The 20,432-nt window shown below is 40.9% G+C and overlaps 1 protein-coding gene across 1 annotated transcript in view; it reads left to right on the forward strand.

Annotated features, from left to right (window-relative positions):
* Positions 1–20,432, forward strand: part of RYR3 (ryanodine receptor 3) — a 566,641-nt gene that overhangs the window by 238,113 nt on the left and 308,096 nt on the right. Inside the window, exons 9-11 of the mRNA XM_063652550.1 lie at positions 1,675–1,749; positions 3,695–3,851; positions 16,447–16,620. Of these exons, the coding sequence (XP_063508620.1) occupies positions 1,675–1,749; positions 3,695–3,851; positions 16,447–16,620 (406 nt within the window). The remainder of the gene's footprint in view (positions 1–1,674; positions 1,750–3,694; positions 3,852–16,446; positions 16,621–20,432) is intronic.

Here is a 20,432-nt window from a genome sequence, read left to right on the forward strand (position 1 = left end):
TATTTATTGGGCATTTCCCGGTAACATGTACATTAGAGAAAGATTGAGAAATAGCCTCTAATCCCACCTTCCGGAGGTAACTATTGTTGATGTAATGTTTCATTGATTGCTGTACGATTAATGTGTTCCTCTATGCATGTTTATAAACATTTATAAAAAACCCTTTCTAAACATTTTTTAAAAGTCCTTTAAATTTTCACAGCATTGTTTTATAAGTACCCTTATTAGATAAGCAAACTGAGACACAGAGAATTGAAGGGGCTTGCCCAAGGTCACACAGCTACCAGATTCAAACCCAGGTCTGTCTAACTTCCAAGCTCGTATTTTGAATCGACTCATAATTATACTACTTCTCCAGAAAAAAAAAAGTATACATTTTCTTTTCATCACTATTGACTAACTCTTGTCTCTAACATCTAAATCAGGATTCCTCTTGAGTTTGACCAGTTCAATTGTGATCCATACAAATTCTGTATGGTGGAGGTAGGATTTTAAGTTAGTGAATGTAAATGCAGTTAAATAATCAGTTTTGATCAAAGGTCACAAGATTCTCAAAAAGTGGCTGGATTCAGTATACCAGGAAATCTGAGGACCGCTGTTCTTGAGACATGCTCTTAAACTGTGAATTTTGTATAATGTGGAGCAACCTGCCCTGATCACAGGTTATACAGAATTTATTTAAAATAAAACTTTAAAAACTGAGGCTTTGTTAATCACTGGAAAAACGTCAGACAAACCCAAGTTGAGACACATTTCACAAAATACCCAACCGGTACTCCACAAAACTGTCAAAGTCATGAGAAACAAGGCAACACTGAGAAAGCATAACAGATCAGAGGAAACGGGAGACATGGCAGCTGAACGCAGTGTGGTATCCTGGATTATATCCTGGAACTGGAAAAAAGTTTGCGGGAAAAATTAAGGTGAAATCCAAATAAAGTCTTGAGTTTAGCTAGTAATGACATACTCGTGTTGGTTTCTCAGTTTTGACAAACATACCTTGGTAATGTAAGATGATAACATTGGGAGAAGCTGAGTGAGATCATACAGGAACTCTCTGGACTATCTTTAGTAACTGCTTTATAAACCTAACATTTTTCTAAAATAAAAATTTTATTTCGAAACACATTAAAAGATGATTCTTAACACGGGAAAGGAAGCAACAGTACAGTAATAAAATCATGAACACTGTAACAACTGAGCATAAAGCTTTGTTCCAACTGCCCTAGAACAATGGAAATGAGTTCACACTATGTCGAATAGGTGTTTTTAAAGTACAAATACATTTTTTAAAGATATAAAACTACATCAAGGAGCTTGACCTGAAGGAACTGGAGCATTCTGTGTCTGCCGTCATTGTGTAACTGGGCTATCGTGACTCCTCATGTAGAAATGGAGATGTTCTTGTTCCTGCCTTTTCCTTGTATACCTGATGATGCATAAATGTCCATAATATGGATATGGTGAGCAGTTCCCTCCCCTCTAGCAGCTTTGACCCTTTCTGAGAGAGAGACTGGGAAACTGTCCTCCCTCTTATTCTGGCTTTGCATTCTGCTGACTCCAAAAGAGCTTAGACAAGCTGGGTACCTGAACAGCCTCTGCAGGGAGCTGTTCTTCACCCGGGTGCTGATCAGTGTCATGCAAGTAGGAGCTGATCTCCAACTCTGCTCACAGGAGGATATTCTACGAAGCTGGGGGAGCTGGGACTCGAGCCAGGTCTCTGTGGAGAGTGGAACCCCTTCGGATAAGGTAATGGAGGGCCTAGGAGTGCCCTTTTCAAGATTACTTTCTTTTTCAGTACAGGCCGTTCTCTTAAATATTTCATTCATTCCACATCATCTGGCAAACTCCTTCAAGTCCTTTGTCTAGAGCTAAGTTCTGATATTTCTGTGACTTTGTTTTTAAAGAACACACACACACAATTTCCAAAGCCACTGTGTTGACTCTGAGGCTGGCAGGCTCTTCTGCCCTTGCAGTAGCTGACTATAAAAGGAAAGCTCAGACAAGGCCACTGAAAGCCATCCAAGTGCTCCCATTTGTTTTCTTAAACAGGTTCTCTGGAACCCAGATAAGTCTTCCGTCTCCTCTCAGTAGCTTTGTTGGCTCCAGTGAACAGTTAGCTTTAAATGGCACACAGACAGGTAGTCACGATGGCATAAGATAAGGAAGATGTAAACTTCACTGGAAATGTAGGTGTGAAGAAAAAGGTACTTACTAGAACTTTTCAGAGACAGTTTTGTCCCTTGGTGGAAGTAACAGGAGGCTGAGACTTTCCAGCCACAAGTTTGAATAACCTCAGGTGGCTGGCTAACTTCAAACTACTGCAGGGGGATCACTTTCAATGCAGGACCTTTACTGGGCTGAGAGGGTTTGCAAGTTAGGCTAGAGCTAAACTGCTTGGAATGAGAGAGGAGGGTTAAGCATTGCCCTCTGATTTTCCTTCTCTGCCTTTCCCTCTAGTTCTTTCTGCTCAGTCTCTCCCTGAAAATATGTTCAAAATAAGTCTCTCTCATGCAGCGTATATGCCCCCCAAGGGGTCCTGAAGATAAGACATTGGCAATCAGAAGGGAATGTTAGGACTTCTCTTACACCATACACACATTTTTTTTTTCCTGAGAAATTGGCAGCTGATGGTTTAAGGAATACCAGTTTTAAGGAGCATGCACTTACAAACTGGCTTGCGTCATTTACATCCTCTTTCCAAACCCATTAAAAATCGAGAGTAACGTACTCTTGTTCTCAGGACATTAGGCCTTAGTTCTTGCTTAATGGACTTATTAAGAGGTCAAAATAAGTATGTATGCGTACTTCTGGTTATGATTGCTTGCTCATTTCCCCAGAGACCTAAACATGAAGAATTTAAGCCTTTTATCAATGTGATTTGGATTTATTGATGCTTCAAAGAGTTGGACAAAGTGGAGAGTGGTTTTAAAATTTCACACATCTATCTCTTAAACCTTATATTCTTAAGAGATAAGTATTTTGCATATGAGAAAATATTTTAAAAAGATAAATTTTGAGTTAGATTATTCAGTGGATAATTTCTTCTGTAACACTTACCATAACTTTTGCTGAGTGCTAATCTTTTGATGAAGGACTATGAAGAGGACAGTATTCAATATGAGTTCTCACTTGTCTTAATCTTTTTATCCTGCTTTACTTATTTTCCATAGAATTTATCTCCTTTTAACATAATTCAGTGTTGACTTATTATGCTTGTTTGTTGTCTCTCTTTGTCTGGCAAGTGTAAGCTGTGCAGGTATTTTTACTATTTCCCTTGAAGATAGGATTATTTGCGGTAGTAATATGTTTTAGTTCAGATGGCAGGTTTGGAAAGGCTTTCCCAGAAACAAGTTTCCATTCAAAGACAAGCTTCCCATTGATTTTTGATTATTTGCATCAAGACCTTTCAGTGGAGTGAAGGAAAAATTGGAAACCTGGGACTTCCAGTTGTATGAAGCCACTGACCTGCCTTCAAGATCATTCCTTGCTGATGTCATCAAGAAAGAGCACTATGCTGGGTGGTAGGCAGACATGAAATCCTACAGCAAGCCAGGAGCCTGGTGCGTTTTCCCTTAAGGATGGACACCAGAAGGGTTATAAGTCTGCTAGCATGTGTAAGAAAGCACAGGATAAATACTGAAAAGGACTTATTTTTGTATAAATGCAATTTCTTGTCTGTTTCACTGCCCAGCTGGAGTGGCAGTAACATCAGATGGGGCCAGGCTTTCCGACTCCGGCATCTCACCACAGGCCACTACCTGGCCTTGACAGAAGACCAAGGCCTTATACTGCAAGACCGGGCAAAGTCAGACACCAAGTCCACAGCTTTCTCTTTCCGGGCATCAAAGGTAAGGTGTGATAAAGTGGACTTTGACCCTGTTCTAAAAGTGAAAACTCAGAAACCTCCAGGTAGAACTATAACTGGAAAAGAAAGTAGGCTGGAACAAAGCGAAATTGGAAATTTGACCTAAGATAGATAAACACTTTCTTCTTTTATCTTTTGAATTGAGTTCATGGAGGAATATGTACCTTGGATGAAGGCTGAAGTCTTGAGCAAAAAGAGAGTATGGAAAGTCCTGGAAAGTGCAATGATCATAGGAATGGACATTGTTGCTCAAAGGCTAATGGAAACTATTGTTGTTGTTTAATGCATTCTGAGTTGTCTTTAATAAATTCCAAGTTATATTCTTCACTTCTTTAAAGCAATAGTAACATGGAGGCATGAGTTTCAGAGCTACATTTGTTTAAATAAAAAGGTAATTTTATTTTAAATAAAAAAATTTAAATGTAAAAAGCACGAGTTTCAGTGCTATATTTGTTTAATTTTTTTTAATGATGCAGAGAAGACATTCTGGACATAACATTATCTAGCAGTTATTAATATCTATATGATAAAATTTACTAGTACCTTCCTCGTTCTTTTCCTTAACTATCCCTACTCCCCACATCTCTTAGCTTTCTCCTATCCATCCCAAACCTTCATTAAGAATGGATCCTCTGGTAGTTAGGTTAACCTCGAATTAATGGCTTTACCGTTTGATGTGTGTGTAGACAACTATTCTTTTTTAGAAACCACCACCTTTAATGTTCAGCCAAGCTTCTACTCTGTCTAACTCAGAGCTGGATCTAGCTGAACGGTCAGAATTGCATGCTGAGCTAACTTCTGACAGACAATTGGATGGTCTGTCACTTTGTGAGTGTTCTGGAAAGATCATCCAAGCATGAGAAGGGCTCTGCACAGATGCTTGCACAATTATCAGGAAGTCTGCACTTCCTAAGAGTATAGCTCAATATCTCCTTTGGGAGCGTCACCTTTAGTTTCATTCTTTGCTCTTTTCCAGGAATAAATCTTGATGTGTGTTCTCACCATGATTTCGCTCAAGGGTTGGATTCTGTTTGTCTAGGACTAGGTGTGAGGCTGACAGCTGAATTTTCTGTGGGGCATCTCTGCTTCATAATGCACCTGAAGAAGATAGTCAGCACTGTCCCCTTCTTTGGTGCAGGGGTTCAGTGTCTGTTTTCTCCCTCATTTTGTGCTCCTATGGTCTTTTTAGGCAGAGAAACTCTTTGGCATGTAGTTTTTTCTCTTTAATATTGCCCTATATCAGAATTGGGCTTTTTTCATATCTTTATTTCAAATATTAAAAGACATGAGCTTCCTGTTCATATCTTCCTAACCTTCTCTCAAATGTCATCTTCCATCTGCTTCTCTTCCAATGGCTATTGACTCTGATTTCATTCTGGTTTTCTGAGCACATCTTCCTCACTTTGCTATCATTTTTTTTAGATTCCCAGCACAAGAGAGATTCTATAAATTCAAATTTATATCTATTTAGTGAACATTTTTGCCTCCAGGAAGTGATTTAGAGCAGTGCAACTTTCTGAAAGATTCAGTGAAACAAAGCAACAGGAAAGTGGTAAGAACAGAGACTGGGACATGGCGTGGGAGCTGAAGGTGGGAGCTGAAGGTGGGTAGAAGAGGGAGGTGGAAAATAAGAAATGACTCATCGTGGCTAATGACCAAGCAAGTGTTTTCCTCAGAATGCCAGTTTGGCCCTTTCCTTATTTGAGCGTTCTACCCCCTTTCTCCTTGACCCACTCGGGATATGCTGCCAAGGTTAGAACAATGACCTCGAGGTCTTTACCATTTCAAAAAGGGGCTTTTCTTCCAGCACAGGATCAGGCAGCCTTCCAGGCAGCTGGCAGGATCCTGTTCCAAGGGGACTCTTCCATTCTATTCCGTTCTTGGCTCAGCCTTGTGGAGCATGGCTCAGCACTGTGCTGTGGTCTCTGGGGGAAGCAAGGAAAGCTCAGAGCCCCATAGAGACCTTGTAACACTCCTTCCACTTGGCATCACTTCTGGCCTCTGAATACATTTCCCTTCAAAGGGTCCGTTGCTTATCTCCCCAAGTTCCTCCGTTTCCATGTATGGACAGGCAAGTAGCGTATGGCTGGAAAGTCGTCATGGTACCATGGGGGCCATCGGCATAGCAGAGCTGGAGGCAAAAGTCACCCATGAGTCACATTGTCCTGTGCACTTGGCAGTGTGGTTACATTTCATTGGAGTCACTATGCTAGAGATTTTAAATAAGTCTCCATGTGGTAGTATTCAACCTAGCTACCTTCATTTCAATTTGAAAGGAACGGAAATTAAAATGGCCTAGGCTCTATGGCAGGCCAAGATATGGCTGTGTTCCCACTGGATGTCAGGCTTTCTTTGGGACATTGTGTGGGCAGGGCTTTGGCACCTTAGACTGTGAAGCTGCACAATAAGGAAGAACATGTGGAGAACACATAACTATCATACGCCATCCAAATAACTGTAGGGGAAGGGTGCTGGAGAGGCCCTGATTTTCCTGGGCTTCCATGTGCCTGCTTAGTAAGCATATTCTTGCCTTGCTTGGCACGGGCTTTCCTTAAATGCACTCTCTGTGCTTCCCCTCCCTGGGTGCTAGTGACAATACCCAGCAGAAAGAGGTTTGGGGTTCTGTTTCTCAACAATGTAAGGGCACTGAATCATCTCGCCAGCCCTTGCCTGTTACAGATGTTATGTGACAGAGCAGGTGGCAAATGGTAGCCTGAGATAGCAGTTCAGGATCTGTGTGGTGGCATAGGAGTTGGGAAGGCTGAGGGAGAGGTGGAGACAGTCAGCTGTTTCCTATGGGACTGGGGCAGAGGGCGAGGAAGCAGGGTGTTCATCTGATCCTCTCCATATGTTGGAGAATCTGAAAAAGGAGAAAAAGAGACTTTTGGGAAGAGCACTGCTGGGGCTTTAGTCACGTGTTTTGGGAGGACACTGGGTGTGCTGGGCCATGAGTCATTTGATAATGACGAGCTTCCCAGTCCACATTTTCTGTCAGGTTGCATTAGCTTATGATAGTTATGACTACTAAATTGGGGGCCACTAGACAGCTGCAGGTGCATGCTAACATCCTTAGCAGCCTGCCATTAGCAGGAAGATGGCAGGTGCCCCAGTGTGTCTTGTATGTGCATAAGATGGAGGTGTGATTGAGCCTTGCTGAAAGGCGACCAAGTCCAAGAACCAGCTGCACTTATTGGCCTGGGCCTGGCTCAAATGGAATCAGACTGAAGACTTCGAGCAGGCTATACAAATCACATAGAGTAAAGAGCAGGATGTGATCTTGATCAAGGTCCTCCTTCCCCCCACTTCAGCAGATGATGCAACTCAAATTGGAGGGTTAGGATGTAGTATTACTTCCAAAATACAGCATCCCAGCCTTATCCCTTTGATCTGAGAGTGGTGTTGTGTAAGACACAGCCTGGCTTCAAAGTTAGCCTAGATTGGGCCTTGATTCTCATCTGCTGTCTGTGAGACCTGGAACACAATTCTTCATCAATTTTCACCTCATTTGAAGTCTGTCATAAAAGATCATTCAGACCTGACTGCTGCCTGCCCTTCCATTGTGTCTCTTGCCACTTGCCTGAGGTTGCCTTGAGCTCTAGCATACTATTTATCAGTCTTGGAACATATTTGTTTTTTTCTAACCACCACCAAACTTGTGCCTGGAACGCCTTTTGCCCCTTTGCACTCTACCACAGTGAGCACCTTCTCATGCTTTCAGGCAAGTGTCAAGTGCTCTCTGTGAGAGGAAAACCTGCTCATGCATTCTTAAGGCCATCACTTCCTTGACTGGGAGCCCCTGGATGACAAGGACCACACATACCCCACCCTGCTTTATTTTTGCATCCCAGAATGTCTTGTAGTAAGTTTGAAAAATGCTTGCTGAAGGGTTACATCAATGTGGTCACACCTTGAAATAGAGTGAAATCCATTTCATTCTAACCTCCATTATCTTTTTTTTTTTTTTTTTTTTTTTTTTTTTTGAGACAGAGTCTCGTTCTGTCTCAGGCTGCACCTCAGGCTGGAGGTGCAGTGGCGCAATCTTGGCTCACTGCAAGCTCTGCCTCCCGGGTTCACGCCATTCTTCTGCCTCAGCCTCCCGAGTAGCTGGGACTACAGGCGCCCACCACCACACCCGGCTAATTTTTTTGTATTTTTAGTAGAGATGGGGTTTCACCGTGTTAGCCAGGACGGTCTCGATCTCCTGACCTTGTGATCCACCCGCCTCGGCCACCCGAAGTGCTGGGATTACAGGCGTGAGCCACTGTGCCCAGCCAACCTCCATTATCTGTATAGAAACATCCTGCCATCCTTGCGTAATCATTTTGCTACTGTAATCTCTTCCCAGTACACACCCAATGAGAGAGATTCATTTTATTTTGAACATCTAAGTCAAATTTCTATGAACTTGATTTCACATCATTTTTCCATGGTCTTGACATTGCAAGGCCGTTCCCACAAGGATTTCAGATAATGTGATTTAATATTTACTCTGGCACAGCAATATTGTCCGCTTAGATGTCATGACTCAATGTCAGTTTACAGCATTGAATTTTTTTCAGGGAAGGGTGAATTAATAATGTTAAAGCAGGCCTTATATATAGCCGCTTATTGTAAAGCCACTTTAAAAGTGCTTTAAAAAGCCATTTTAAATGACTACACCATACATCTTGAATGATTGGGATAGATTCTCAAATGTTGCCTATTTCATAGTGTAAGGGTATAGAGCTATCACTGTTCCCAATTAGAGGAAATTTTTCCTCACTGTATAAAAACATTAAATTCATTTTAGTAAACATTTATGAAACATCTATGTGCTGAGCATGGTGTTCTTGGCTAAATGTGACTTCCCTGCCTGCCTTTCACATGCCCTTTAACCTCGGCAGCCATGGCACCCCTAACCAAGGTGACAGCTGTGCTCATGATGCACCTGTCTCTGAAACTCTGGTGCAGAAACAGCGCTGTTTTTGCCAGTCCCCTTGCTTGCTCCGTTTTCTCACCAAGTTATCCACTGGGGAAAGGGAGGGTATGGAGCAAAGGAGGGAAGGGGAGAGAAGAAAATATGGATAGTAAGATTCAAATGCCTAAAGACAGCATCACTTACTGCAGCTTCATTTTAAATAAAATCTACAAAGGATTTTTAAACTTTAAGCTGATGTGCTTTCTCTAGTGTTTATTGTTCAAAGTGGACCAAATAGAGAGTCAGTCAAGGAAAACCTTGGGCTTTGAAGTGGAAGAAGCCTGGGTTTGAACCCTGGCTCTGCCATATGCTGTTCATATGTTTTGTAAAAAATAGAGATTTTTTTAAAAAAATGTGTCTTGAAAGATTGCTGTGAAAATTAAATGAGACCAGGAAGATGACCTGGTAGTTTTCTTATCCATAAAATGGAACTAATGCTGCTTATCTCAAGGTGGTGGTGCAAGGGTTAAATGAGAAATATGGAGAAAAGAGCCCAGTACAGTGACTTCTGCTCAAGAAATATGCCTTCCCCAATAAGGCAGATGAATCTGCTTCCCAGCATGTAGTAAACAGAGGAAGGCGTTCTTCCTCTTCCCACACAAAGCTTGGGGCCAGCTAGACTCTTACCAATGTCCTGTAGTGTGTGGGTTTTAAGGGCAATACGAAGATCTCAAATTCTAGATGAGAAAGTCTTAAGGGGGCTATATTGATATGGAAACAAACCCAAAGGTGATTCCTCAAGGTTTCTCCAGAGACAACTGGAAATAGTGGGCTAACCAGGAGTTTCTTGAAGGCTCACCCCAGCATCCATGAATGGGCTCCACCTTCCCATATCTACTTTTCCTCTGAAACATTTCTGGGTGCCCACAGTCCTGTATTGTAAAAGGTACTTTCTTGTCATCTGTAAACACAGGTGGCTTAATTGTATTAAGTAACACATTTCACTCAATTAATAAGCATGAATTAGAAGCTACTCCATTCCACGTATCATCCTAGATACTAATGGCATAACTTAACAACTCAGCTATCTCCAGCCATACTTCTTTTCAGCCCATCATTCACATTGATGCCAGAATGGTTATTCTAAGATGCAACTCTGTGTTTCAGTGGCTTTCCATTACTTACACTAGCTTTTCCCAAGAGGTATTCCAAACAATGATAATAGTGGGAGGAAATAAACAAAATGCTGCGTTAGAATTCAAAAGGTCATTTTGATTTTTTTGTTGATGCTGATGTTTTGTTTTTACCATAGGACTAACAAGAGCTTATACGATCATAATATTCCCTTTGACTCTTAGAAGAAGATTCAGTATTTGTCCACAGTCGTCTTTTTCCCACACGAAGTCTGTTAACAATATGAGCTTGAGAAACATGAACCTGTAGAATAGAGTTCAGAGTCCTTAATTTTTGCTCTCATCTCTTTCTGGATTCCAGCGTTCTTCTTGCCATGCGGTGCCCCTTTTACTAGAAAGCCAGTCCCTTCCTCATTCCCCTTCACTCCTCTCTCCCCTGGCTGCACTCACATCAGGTAGAAATTCTTGTATAAAACCATCCCTAACTCCCCGGTAGAGTTGTTTTTTTTTTTTCCAAACTCCAATTGTACTCTGAATATAGACCATACCACCTTGTTGTGCTTGTTGATTTATATGTATAACTCAAAATTTGTGTGAACCTAAAGCCATTTTCTAATAGTAGTACCTGTTTTCAACTTTTTCTTCATATTAACCTTTAAGCAACTAAATTATTGGTACAATTAATTACTTAACTGTGCTACTGGTAATGGTAACCATTCAGATATTCTGTTCAAATGAATTATACCTGGCTTTGGAATCGTACCTGATTTTGGATTATGTTCTATTACTTGCAACTATGTGGCTTTGAACAAGTTGCTCAAACTCTGCAAGCCTCGGTGTTATCATCTATAAAGTAGGATAATACAAGCCTTAGGGCCATTGAAAGATTTAGAGAAAATGAAAAGTGTCATGTGTGATACATATCACTTTGTAGGTCCCTGGTAAATTTACATGATGGCATTTTCATTGTAAAGTACTTAGCACAATACCTAGTTTGAACTAGGCACTGGGAAACTATTGGTTCTAGTTTCTTTATTTTTTATTTTTTATTTATTTTTTGAGACGGAGTCTCGCTCTGTTGCCAGGCTGGAGTGCGGTGGCGGGATCTTGGCTCACTGCAACCTCCGACTCCCTGGTTCAAGCAATTCTTCTGCCTCGGCTTCCTGAGTAGCTGGGGTTACAGGCACACACCAACACACCCAGCTAATTTTTGTATTTTTAGTAGAGACGGGGTTTCACCATGTTGGCTGGGATGGTCTTGATCTCCTGACCTCGTGACCCACCCACCTCAGCCTCCCAAAGTGCTGGGATTACAGGCGTGAGCCATCACACCCGGCTGGGTTCTAGTTCCTTTCTTCATCCTTTCAGAAATATTAAACCAATCTTGGCAACTTGATCATCTCCAGCCAAACATTTAATATTCCAGGAATATTAAACCAGTCGTAGCAATTTGATCATCTCAGCCAAATACTAATATGACAATTATGATGTGGTCATAGCATTTCCTTAATAAGCTGTCAGTGGAGGCAGAGGATAATGATTACTGCCCTTCAACACTTATTAGGCCAGATAACCTCTTCCTTCTTAGAATCAGCTTATCATCTAACATAAACAAGGTTGCTGCAGATAAACAGATACAGACTGAATGCCTGCAGAACAATAAAACAATAAATGATTTGCAACCAGTTTTAAGCATCGTATGAAATACAAAGACAAAGAAATCCCAGTTTTGTTTTGTTTTTTTGAGAACATTCTTTATTTATTTATTTATATATTTTTTATTATACTTTAAGTTCTAGGGTACATGTGCACAACGTGCAGGTTTGTTATATATGTATACACTTGCCATGTTGGTGTGCTTCATCTATTAACTCATCATTTACATTAGGTATATCTCCTAATGCTATCCCTCCCCACTCCCCCCACCCCACAACAGGCCCCGGTGTGCAATGTTCCCCTTCCTGTGTCCAAGTGTTCTCATTGTTCAGTTCCCACCTATGAGTGAGAACATGCGGTGTTTGGTTTTTTGTCCTTGCAATAGTTTGCTGAGAATGGTGGTTTCCAGCTTCATCCATGTCCCTACAAAGGACATGAACTCATCATTTTTTATGGCTACATAGTATTCCATGGTATATATGTGTCACATTTTCTTAATCCAGTCTATCATTGTTGGACATTTGGGTTGGTTCCAAGTCTTTGCTATTGTGAGTAGTGCCACAATAAACATACGTGTGCATGTGTCTTTATAGCAGCATGGTTTATATTCCTTTGGTATTGTGGAAGACAGTGTGGCGATTCCTCAGGGATCTAGAACTAGAAATACCATTTGACCCAGAAATCCCAGTTTTACACCTTTGGCATTTTTAATCTGGCAGGGGGCAGCTAGTATACCAACAATACATGTTTTTAAAATGTAGATTTTATTATTCAGGTATGATGAAGCCAATAAATCAGGAGACAATCAACATTGAAAAAGAACACTTTTTACTTACAGTTCCCAAGAGGAATGGACACGCCATACCACACAGGGCCACATAGAACAGCGCCATCCTTTAGGAGGCAGAGAGAGTGAGGGGAAGCTGGGGGAAAGCCTTTTCGTGGTTTCCGTAGAAAGGGATGGGCTAGGCAGGATAAATAGGCATGGGGTTGGCTACTTTGAATAATTTCAGCAGGCTCTGGAGCATGGGAGTTGCAATTAGTTGTCTGGTACTGGCCCTGGGGAGATTAGTCTAGGGGAATGGGGGTCCAGAGGGTAAAGGAAGGAGGTTGGCTTTATGCGCTTTGGGTTGGTTTGCATATAAGAGGTGAGTCCTGGGTTTGCATACCCCGATGAGTCCTTTACCATTTTAGGAATTGGCTAGCCCTGGAAAGGACAGTCCCTTCAGGGTCCACAGAACCATGAGATCAGAGAATGTGTACAGGTATCCTCCGGCTTTGGCTAAGTAGAGAAGGCTTGATGGATGAGATGTTGTGCTATGTTCCTTTATGTGATCATCAGTCAGGTGCAGCCATGTGAGGAGACACAGGAGAGGCTTAGGAAAACAAAGTTTATTATACTCACAGGTCCTAGCAACAGGAGACGTGCCACACCATGAAGGGTGACATAGGAAAGTACCAGCTTTGGTCAGGAGGCAGACAAGGGGCAGAAGCAAGGTGACAGCCTACACTACCACTTTTGTTGGGGTTTCCATGGTTAAGGCAAGGCAGGACTGGACAGACAGTTTGGGATTTGCTAGTTTGAGTAATTTCAGGAGGCTGTAAGCTATAGAGGTGGTCCTTATCTGCCTAGTACCTGGCCTTGGGAAGGCAGAGGAATATTGCCTCCTGGAACGTATGAGCCAGCTAGAGGAGGTCTGGCTGTGAATTGATTAGATTGCATATCAAAGGCATGCAGCTGAGCCCTTTGCTACCTCTAACAAGAAGGGCAGTCTCTCCCCAGCCAGAAAGGTTTTAAAAATACTGAAATACCATAATATACAGAAGATATGAAATATAAACAATGCAGATGTAGACATGCCAAGGTGAGGCTGGGGAATTCCAAACAGAAAGTGTAATGTCAGTAAAGGCCCAGAGAAGGGGAATATTTGGTACATAAATATAAGTACTCTTAGTCCAATTTTGTTAGAGCATTTGGGATATAAGAACTTTAGAGATAACAATTGTATTCCATAGGAACTTGGGAGTTATTGAAAGAGAATGATTGGATTAGCTCTATTTTTTAGAAAGTTTCCATTTCTAGCAGTAGGGTGACTGCAGCTGGGGCCATATTCAAGTAAAAACAGAAGGGAGCATTAGTTCCTACTCAAGTCAAAAGAAAATCACCAATGTGCTGTCAGTAAAATCAAGCCTCTCCATCACCGAGCTCTTTAATTTCCTTTAGTGATTTATCATTATTGTTTAGGGTTGCATTGGGTTGTTTTTCATATGGATTTTGTCTCTAGATCTTTGTTTGTTGTTGCTGCTGTTCTATTAAATTAGAAGTGCCCACTGCAGTGACTACCATAGAATTTGGAAGCCGATGCTGCTTTGTAAAAACAAAGACGCAGAAACACTCCTTTCTATATAGAATAATGATTCATTTATTTCAGTAATTCCAGAAAAACAGATCTTTGTTTTGTTTTGTTTTGTTTTTTGCAAAGCCATGTTTAAATAAGTGAAAGGCAAGAAAGTAATGAAGTTACCATGTTCATTGATAGTTGGATAATATGAATTATTTTAATCAGGAGCTATTAGAAATCAATGTAATTATTCATATTTAACAGTTGTGGTGTGCATAATTTTTAACCACTGCATTGGCTGTGGTTAGAGAGCAGATTAGAGATGAGAATTTTGGCATCTTTTCAGTCCTGTTACTGGCTTGAGTGTCTCTAGAGCTGTGAATATTTCTGCAGTGAAAATCAAGTATCCATTGTTTTATAGAATAAATGCATTCTTGATGAATTGCCTATAAAGAAAATCCCATATATCAAATACTATTTTCCTATTAGCTAATGTTATAAAATCAGAAATATATTTTTCTGGAAATAATCTTTTTGAAAAAGAAAAATTCATACTTATCCTTGGATGTTATGTTGCTGCTTGAAAAAAATAAGTCATATTTAATAATCCAGCCAATGTTTCAACACACACATTTAAAAGAAAAAGAAATTTCTTGTAAAGTACTAATATTGCTCCAAGTGATCCTTTAAATGCTGTGCAAAATAATTTTGTTCTTATGAAAGCTTGAAGGAAAATAAGAGTTGAAATGAAAAATAAATGTGAAAGAAAAAATTACTCAGCTATATATATTCTCTCAATATATGTCCATTAATTAATTGATAGGTGTTGAACTTTCTGTTATAAATCCAAAGTTAATTGAAATTTGGCCTGTGCCCTTGATTTTTTTCATAGCCTGACAAAAAGAAAATGTCGTATAGACAAACACATTTTACGTTATGATGTGCTAAGTGCCCAATAAAGCAGTAAGACTGTGCTGGGGAAGAACAGCAGGAGAGACTAACTCTTCCTTTACAGAGGTAAACTCTGAGCAGGGTTTTGAAGGGTGAATAGTAGTTTAGAGTAGGAGAAGAGCACAGACTCTGGAGCTGGACTTCCTGGTTTAAATTCTGTCATTACTTCCTGAATGATCTTAGGCAAATTTACCTCCTTCTTTTTCTCATCTGTAAAATTGGAATGGCATTTGTAGCTACCTCAGAGGCTACTATGGAGAGTTAATCCATGTAAAGAACTTAGAACGTGGTATTGAGCGTGGTAAAGACTTAATACATACGCTGCTGTTTGTTCCACTATTAAGAATGAGAAGAATGTGGAGGCCGAGGTGGGTGGATTGCTTGAGCCTGGGAGTTCAAGATCAGCCTGGGCAACATGGGGAAACCCTGTCTCTGCAAAACACAAAACAACAACAAAAATACAAAAGATTAGCCAGGTGTAGTGGCCTGCACCTGTAGTCCTAGCTACTCGGGAGGGTAAGGTGGGAGGATCACTTGAGCCTGGGGGCAGAGGTTGCAGTGAGCCAAGATTGTACCACTGCACTCCAGCCTGGGCGACAGAGTGAGACCCTGGGCTCAAGAAGAAAAAAAGTGAGACCCTGGGCTCAAGAAGAAAAAAAAAAAAAAAAAAAAAAGGAGAGAGAGAGAGAAATGTTTTTGCAAATAGGTAACAGCTGTTTTTTATTCTGTGAAAGTTCAAATTGCTGCCTGCTTAATGGCTTTTACAAATGAGCAATTTAATGCAAGATGTAGAAAAGAAATGGAAATAGGGTATAACCATTCAGAATAGAACCATGGAGGCCCTGATTGATGAGGAAGTGAAGAAGTTACCATGCATCAGAGGTCTACCTCATGACACGCTATTGTGACAGGTACTTCAGATTGTCACTGAGTTGTTACCTGATGCACAGGAAGTCCCTTTTCCACACTGGAGAATAGGCAGTGAAACAGTGACATCTGAAGAATGAAACAGCGTGACTACAACACACCACTGAGGGGGCCCTAAGAGACTGATACACAAATTACTACATTAGCTTAAGCCACAGTAGTAACCCCTGCCTATTCAAAGGGTCTCCTTTCTCTGCAGGTTTGTATAAGAAATTTTTACGTGAAATCAATAGATACGATGAAAGCCTCTGAGTCAGTGCACTTGTGACAGATAACCATTACAATTATGGAAGATGTCACTTGCTAGAAATAAGTTAATTGGCTAGTAACAGATTACTTATTACGGTATATAAATTAGGATGAGGAAAGTAGAAAATATAGTGAAGAATTACACAAAATCAGAACAGAAGAGAGAGCTTACTAGGTGTCCCCTTTTCCCATGGATTTAAATAATCACTGAAGTAACCAGAACTCGAAAGCCAATGATTTTACAATTAACAAGAGATAAGGGAAACAAGTCTTTCTGAAATCCTGGCTTGGACAGGCATATCATGATTATTTTAGTAACCAGTTGCCTGGCTTACAGGTTCTTCATAGGTGATTCGTTTCGTATATTGAGCTTCTAATTTAATCAGATATGCTTATGTTTGTTTCTTTTTGTGTATGAATTAGGAACTCAAGGAGAAATTAGACTCCAGTCACAAGCGAGACATAGAAGGCATGGGAGTTCCAGAAATCAAGTATGGAGATTCTGTCTGCTTTGTGCAGCACGTAGCCAGTGGTCTGTGGGTGACCTACAAAGCACAAGACGCCAAAACTTCCCGCCTGGGACCTCTAAAAAGAAAGGTGAGAGTCAGAATGTCTGTCTACAATTGTTTTACTCTGAGTTGGAAGCAACTAGGCAATAGAAGTGATTCTGAGAACCAGGTGGACATGATTGTGATTTACTTCTTACTATTCAGAAGAGTTATCTTGTGATAGATTGTACACAGTTTCTCCAAAACTTCAGCCTAATTTGGATACTTTGACCCCATATTCAATGGGGGAAAAACAAATACACATCAAATCTGTGAGGAGGAGATGATGTGTTTAATGCACTCTAAAACCTGATCTAAATGACTTTTGATGATGTGCTGTCTTGGGATTACCCACATCATTGCTCCCTTCATTTCAGTGGATAATTGAGTTATTGTGCAGTTTTCATAATAGACTAAATAGATCTCTACAGAGAAAATGCAGATTGCATAATAACGAGCCCGCAGGAACCCACTGGCAGAAAGAAGGGATGTTGTGGAATGACACTGTATCCACAGATTGTATCTTGATTTGAGTGGTGCATCACAGCCTGCTCCAGTGAGAAAAACTAGCTTAGGTACATGCAGCATCTATTTACCAGAAAGTCAATTGCCATAACAGTGCTTCTTTTGGTGGGAACCAAATAATGGATGTCAAAGATGTGATGCTTTTATTCCTGAAATACCCTTATAAAATATGGGTTTAAATAGTCAACTAGTCCCAGAATAAGGTCCTAGGAGGCACTGTGCTCTATAGTTGAGGTATAGCAGCCTAAGGTAGTCATGATGAAAAGTTTTCCAGAATACAGGTTATGGTAAGAAAGGATGTTGAGAATGAACATAAGGTAATATCTTAATTTTGTGTAAGGCAACACAGACTAGGAAACTATCCAGAAAAGGGGAAATGAAATGATCAAGAGGGGATAGAAAATAGAATAAATAAGAGACCACATAATCTGGCTTGTATGAGACCAACCCTTCTTCTGAAAACAACTGCAAAGGCTAGATACAGTACCTTCAAAAAAAATGGAAGGTTTCAACAACCAAGCCACCCAAAACATAAGCACAAAATATTGCACATAGAACATAAGTGCACTAAGGTGAGCCCACCTTGGTCTTTGTTTTCTCCTTCAGCACATTTGCTGATTTGCAGAACTAGGGCATGGGATCTTGCATTAGCTCAATTGTGCTAAAGAGTCAAATTAGACATAGGTTCAGCCAAGGCTTCTGGGACTCAAGGGGCCAAGAGTCCAGAGTAGAGAGAACTACAAAAACATGAGCCTAAAATTCTACATGCAGTTTCCTCTAGAATCCTAAGCTGACCATGGATGGGGTGTGAAGCCAAAATAGTAACATGAAACTGCTGTGATAATGAAGAGCAAAGCAGAGATGTTGACATTGTGACAGTACTAGGGATATACAAGTCAGGGTTCGGGGTATGACAAGTTGGAATTGCCCTGGAAAATACAGTAGGCTTTCCGTTGATCTTTAGAAGAGCTACACCCTGGGAATGAGGGCTGCACGCTGGGAATAAGAACAAATCAAAAATAAATGCCAAAAACCCATCCTCTATTCTTACCAGCCTATCAGAAGAAACTTAAATCCTCTATAGAGTGCAGTAATACCATCTAGAGCCTCTACAGTTTTTCAAACTTACTAAGGCAATGGTAGCATTTAAAGAAAGTGGAGGCCGGGCGTGGTGGCACGTGCCTGTAATCCCAGCACTTTGGGAGGCCGAGGCGGGTGGATCACGAGGTCACGAGATCGAGACCGGCCTGACCAACATGGTGAAACCCCGTCTCTACTAAAAATAGAAAAAATAGCTGGGCGTGGTGGCACGTGCCTGTAATCCCAGCTACTCGGGAGGCTGAGGCAGGAGAATTGCTTGAACCTGGGAAGCGGAGGTTGCACTGAGCCGAGATCGCGCCCCTGCACTCCAGCCTGGTGACCGAGCGAGACTCTGTCTGAAAAAAAAAAAAAAAAAAAAGTGGATCTTGGCTGTAATTCCGGGTGGGCAGGGACACACTCCAAGGACTCTGTAAATGTGGAGAGATCTCATTTTGCATTGTGACTTACTGTGCCTGGCCATGCCTTTCTCTTCTAGGACCATAGCCCGCAGATTCATTTAACTATTAGAATGTGTGTGTGAATTTGGGAGGTGCTTTTATAAACTCTCTCCAGCTGGTGTGATGGTGCTCAGCCCTTGACAGGGCTACACTGCTTCATTTCCTAAGAAGCATGTTAAGTGCCCTCTCTAAAAAAACAAAGGATGTCTAAATCTGTTGTGTTTTATGAAATGATCAAAACAGTAATCAAGAAAAACCAATCGAGCACAAACAGAATGAAACACCTGATGAGTACCCACTTTAAAGCACCCTGTTTCCTATTCCCATCTTAGGCTTCTTCTCCCTGCTCTTCAGTTGTAAGATTTCTTCTCAGAGAGAAGGAAGTACCTTAGGAACTGGGCTGCTGAGATCAATAGGGTTCATAATAACAACATTCTAACAACTGCATTTCCCCTGGCCAGTTTTAAATGTGTTATCTGAACAAGCAAAACCTAAGAATTTCGGTCTTTAAGGACCAGAAATCTGGGACCCAGGCCAAAGTAAACATAGTGGCAATGTATTGCTAAACCCAAATGCAACATTGCTAACCAGTTGCTGAGATGTTCTGACAAAGTAATATTTTCTAACAGTTAGTGATTCCAATGGTAACAGTATCCTTTGCTAATGCTTACACTGCAGTATATAGATGGGATGCAAAGTCTTGTTTCAAAAATGAACAAGCCGGTATTCTATTTCATCATATCAGGAAGTACCTTCAAAATAATAAAAAGGAAGAGATGTTTCACATGGAAAGGAAAATAAGTTGTTTCTTTATGCTAAAAATGAGAGAGACCAACAATCTTTATTCTATAGATATTTTCTAGAGCCACAGGTTTTGTCTGTGTTGACATGTAGACTTCCAGGATCTACACTTTGTCTCTCTTTGCTTGCTTTCATCAAGAGGAAACCATGCCAGGGAACTTGGATCAGGATTTGACCTTGACTTGAACCAGGATCAAACTACCTCCACACAAAAAACTGGTATTCCCAAAAAAATGGTGTCATGATATCCTTAGTGACAAGTAGACATGCTTAACTTCCACATAAGTGATCTAAGATGAGTACTATACTGCCTCTGATAACAAACACTCATTGAGCACCTATTAGATTCTAGGTACCATGCCAATTGACTACATGTAAATCATTGAATCCTCCAACCCTCTAAGATAAGTCTATTTGCAGATGGTGAAATCTAAAGCAAATGGGATTAAGTAACTTGCCCAAGGTCACACAGCTGGTAAGTGGCGTAGCAGGTCTAGACAAAGGTCTGCTGATATCAGAGCCCATGCTTTCAAATTTACTGTCTAGCCTCCAAGAGAAGCCAGCTACCACCTTGAGCTGCTTTCCCCAGCCCTGCAATTAACTAACTCAGTGTAGTTGGCCTTCAGTTGAGAAACCAAGCCTGATCCCAGTACAGAATTTTGCTTTAAATTGTCCGTCTTTTTCTTCAATTCATCTCTGGAGGAAAAGGCTTTGAACACAGTGACTTCTCCCATTTCTAAGGGTAAGATTCTATGTTCATTTTAAGAGAAAAATCGATTATGAGGTATGTTATCACCCTTTCAAATCTAGGCCTGAGGAATACATGGTAACTCATACCATGGTGGCACATAAAATTTCATTTTCATCAAAGCACTGTGTCTAAGGAATGATTCACATGTCACTAATAGGGCATATGGGTGCAATAACTTCGCTAATGTCCCATTCTCAAAATGGACCCAGGGGAGCTTATTTGGGGAAAGGAATAAGAGGGATGAGG

The sequence above is a fragment of the Pongo pygmaeus genome, chromosome 16 (genome assembly GCF_028885625.2).
Source record: "Pongo pygmaeus isolate AG05252 chromosome 16, NHGRI_mPonPyg2-v2.0_pri, whole genome shotgun sequence".
In the NCBI taxonomy this organism is placed as follows: Eukaryota; Metazoa; Chordata; class Mammalia; order Primates; family Hominidae; genus Pongo; species Pongo pygmaeus.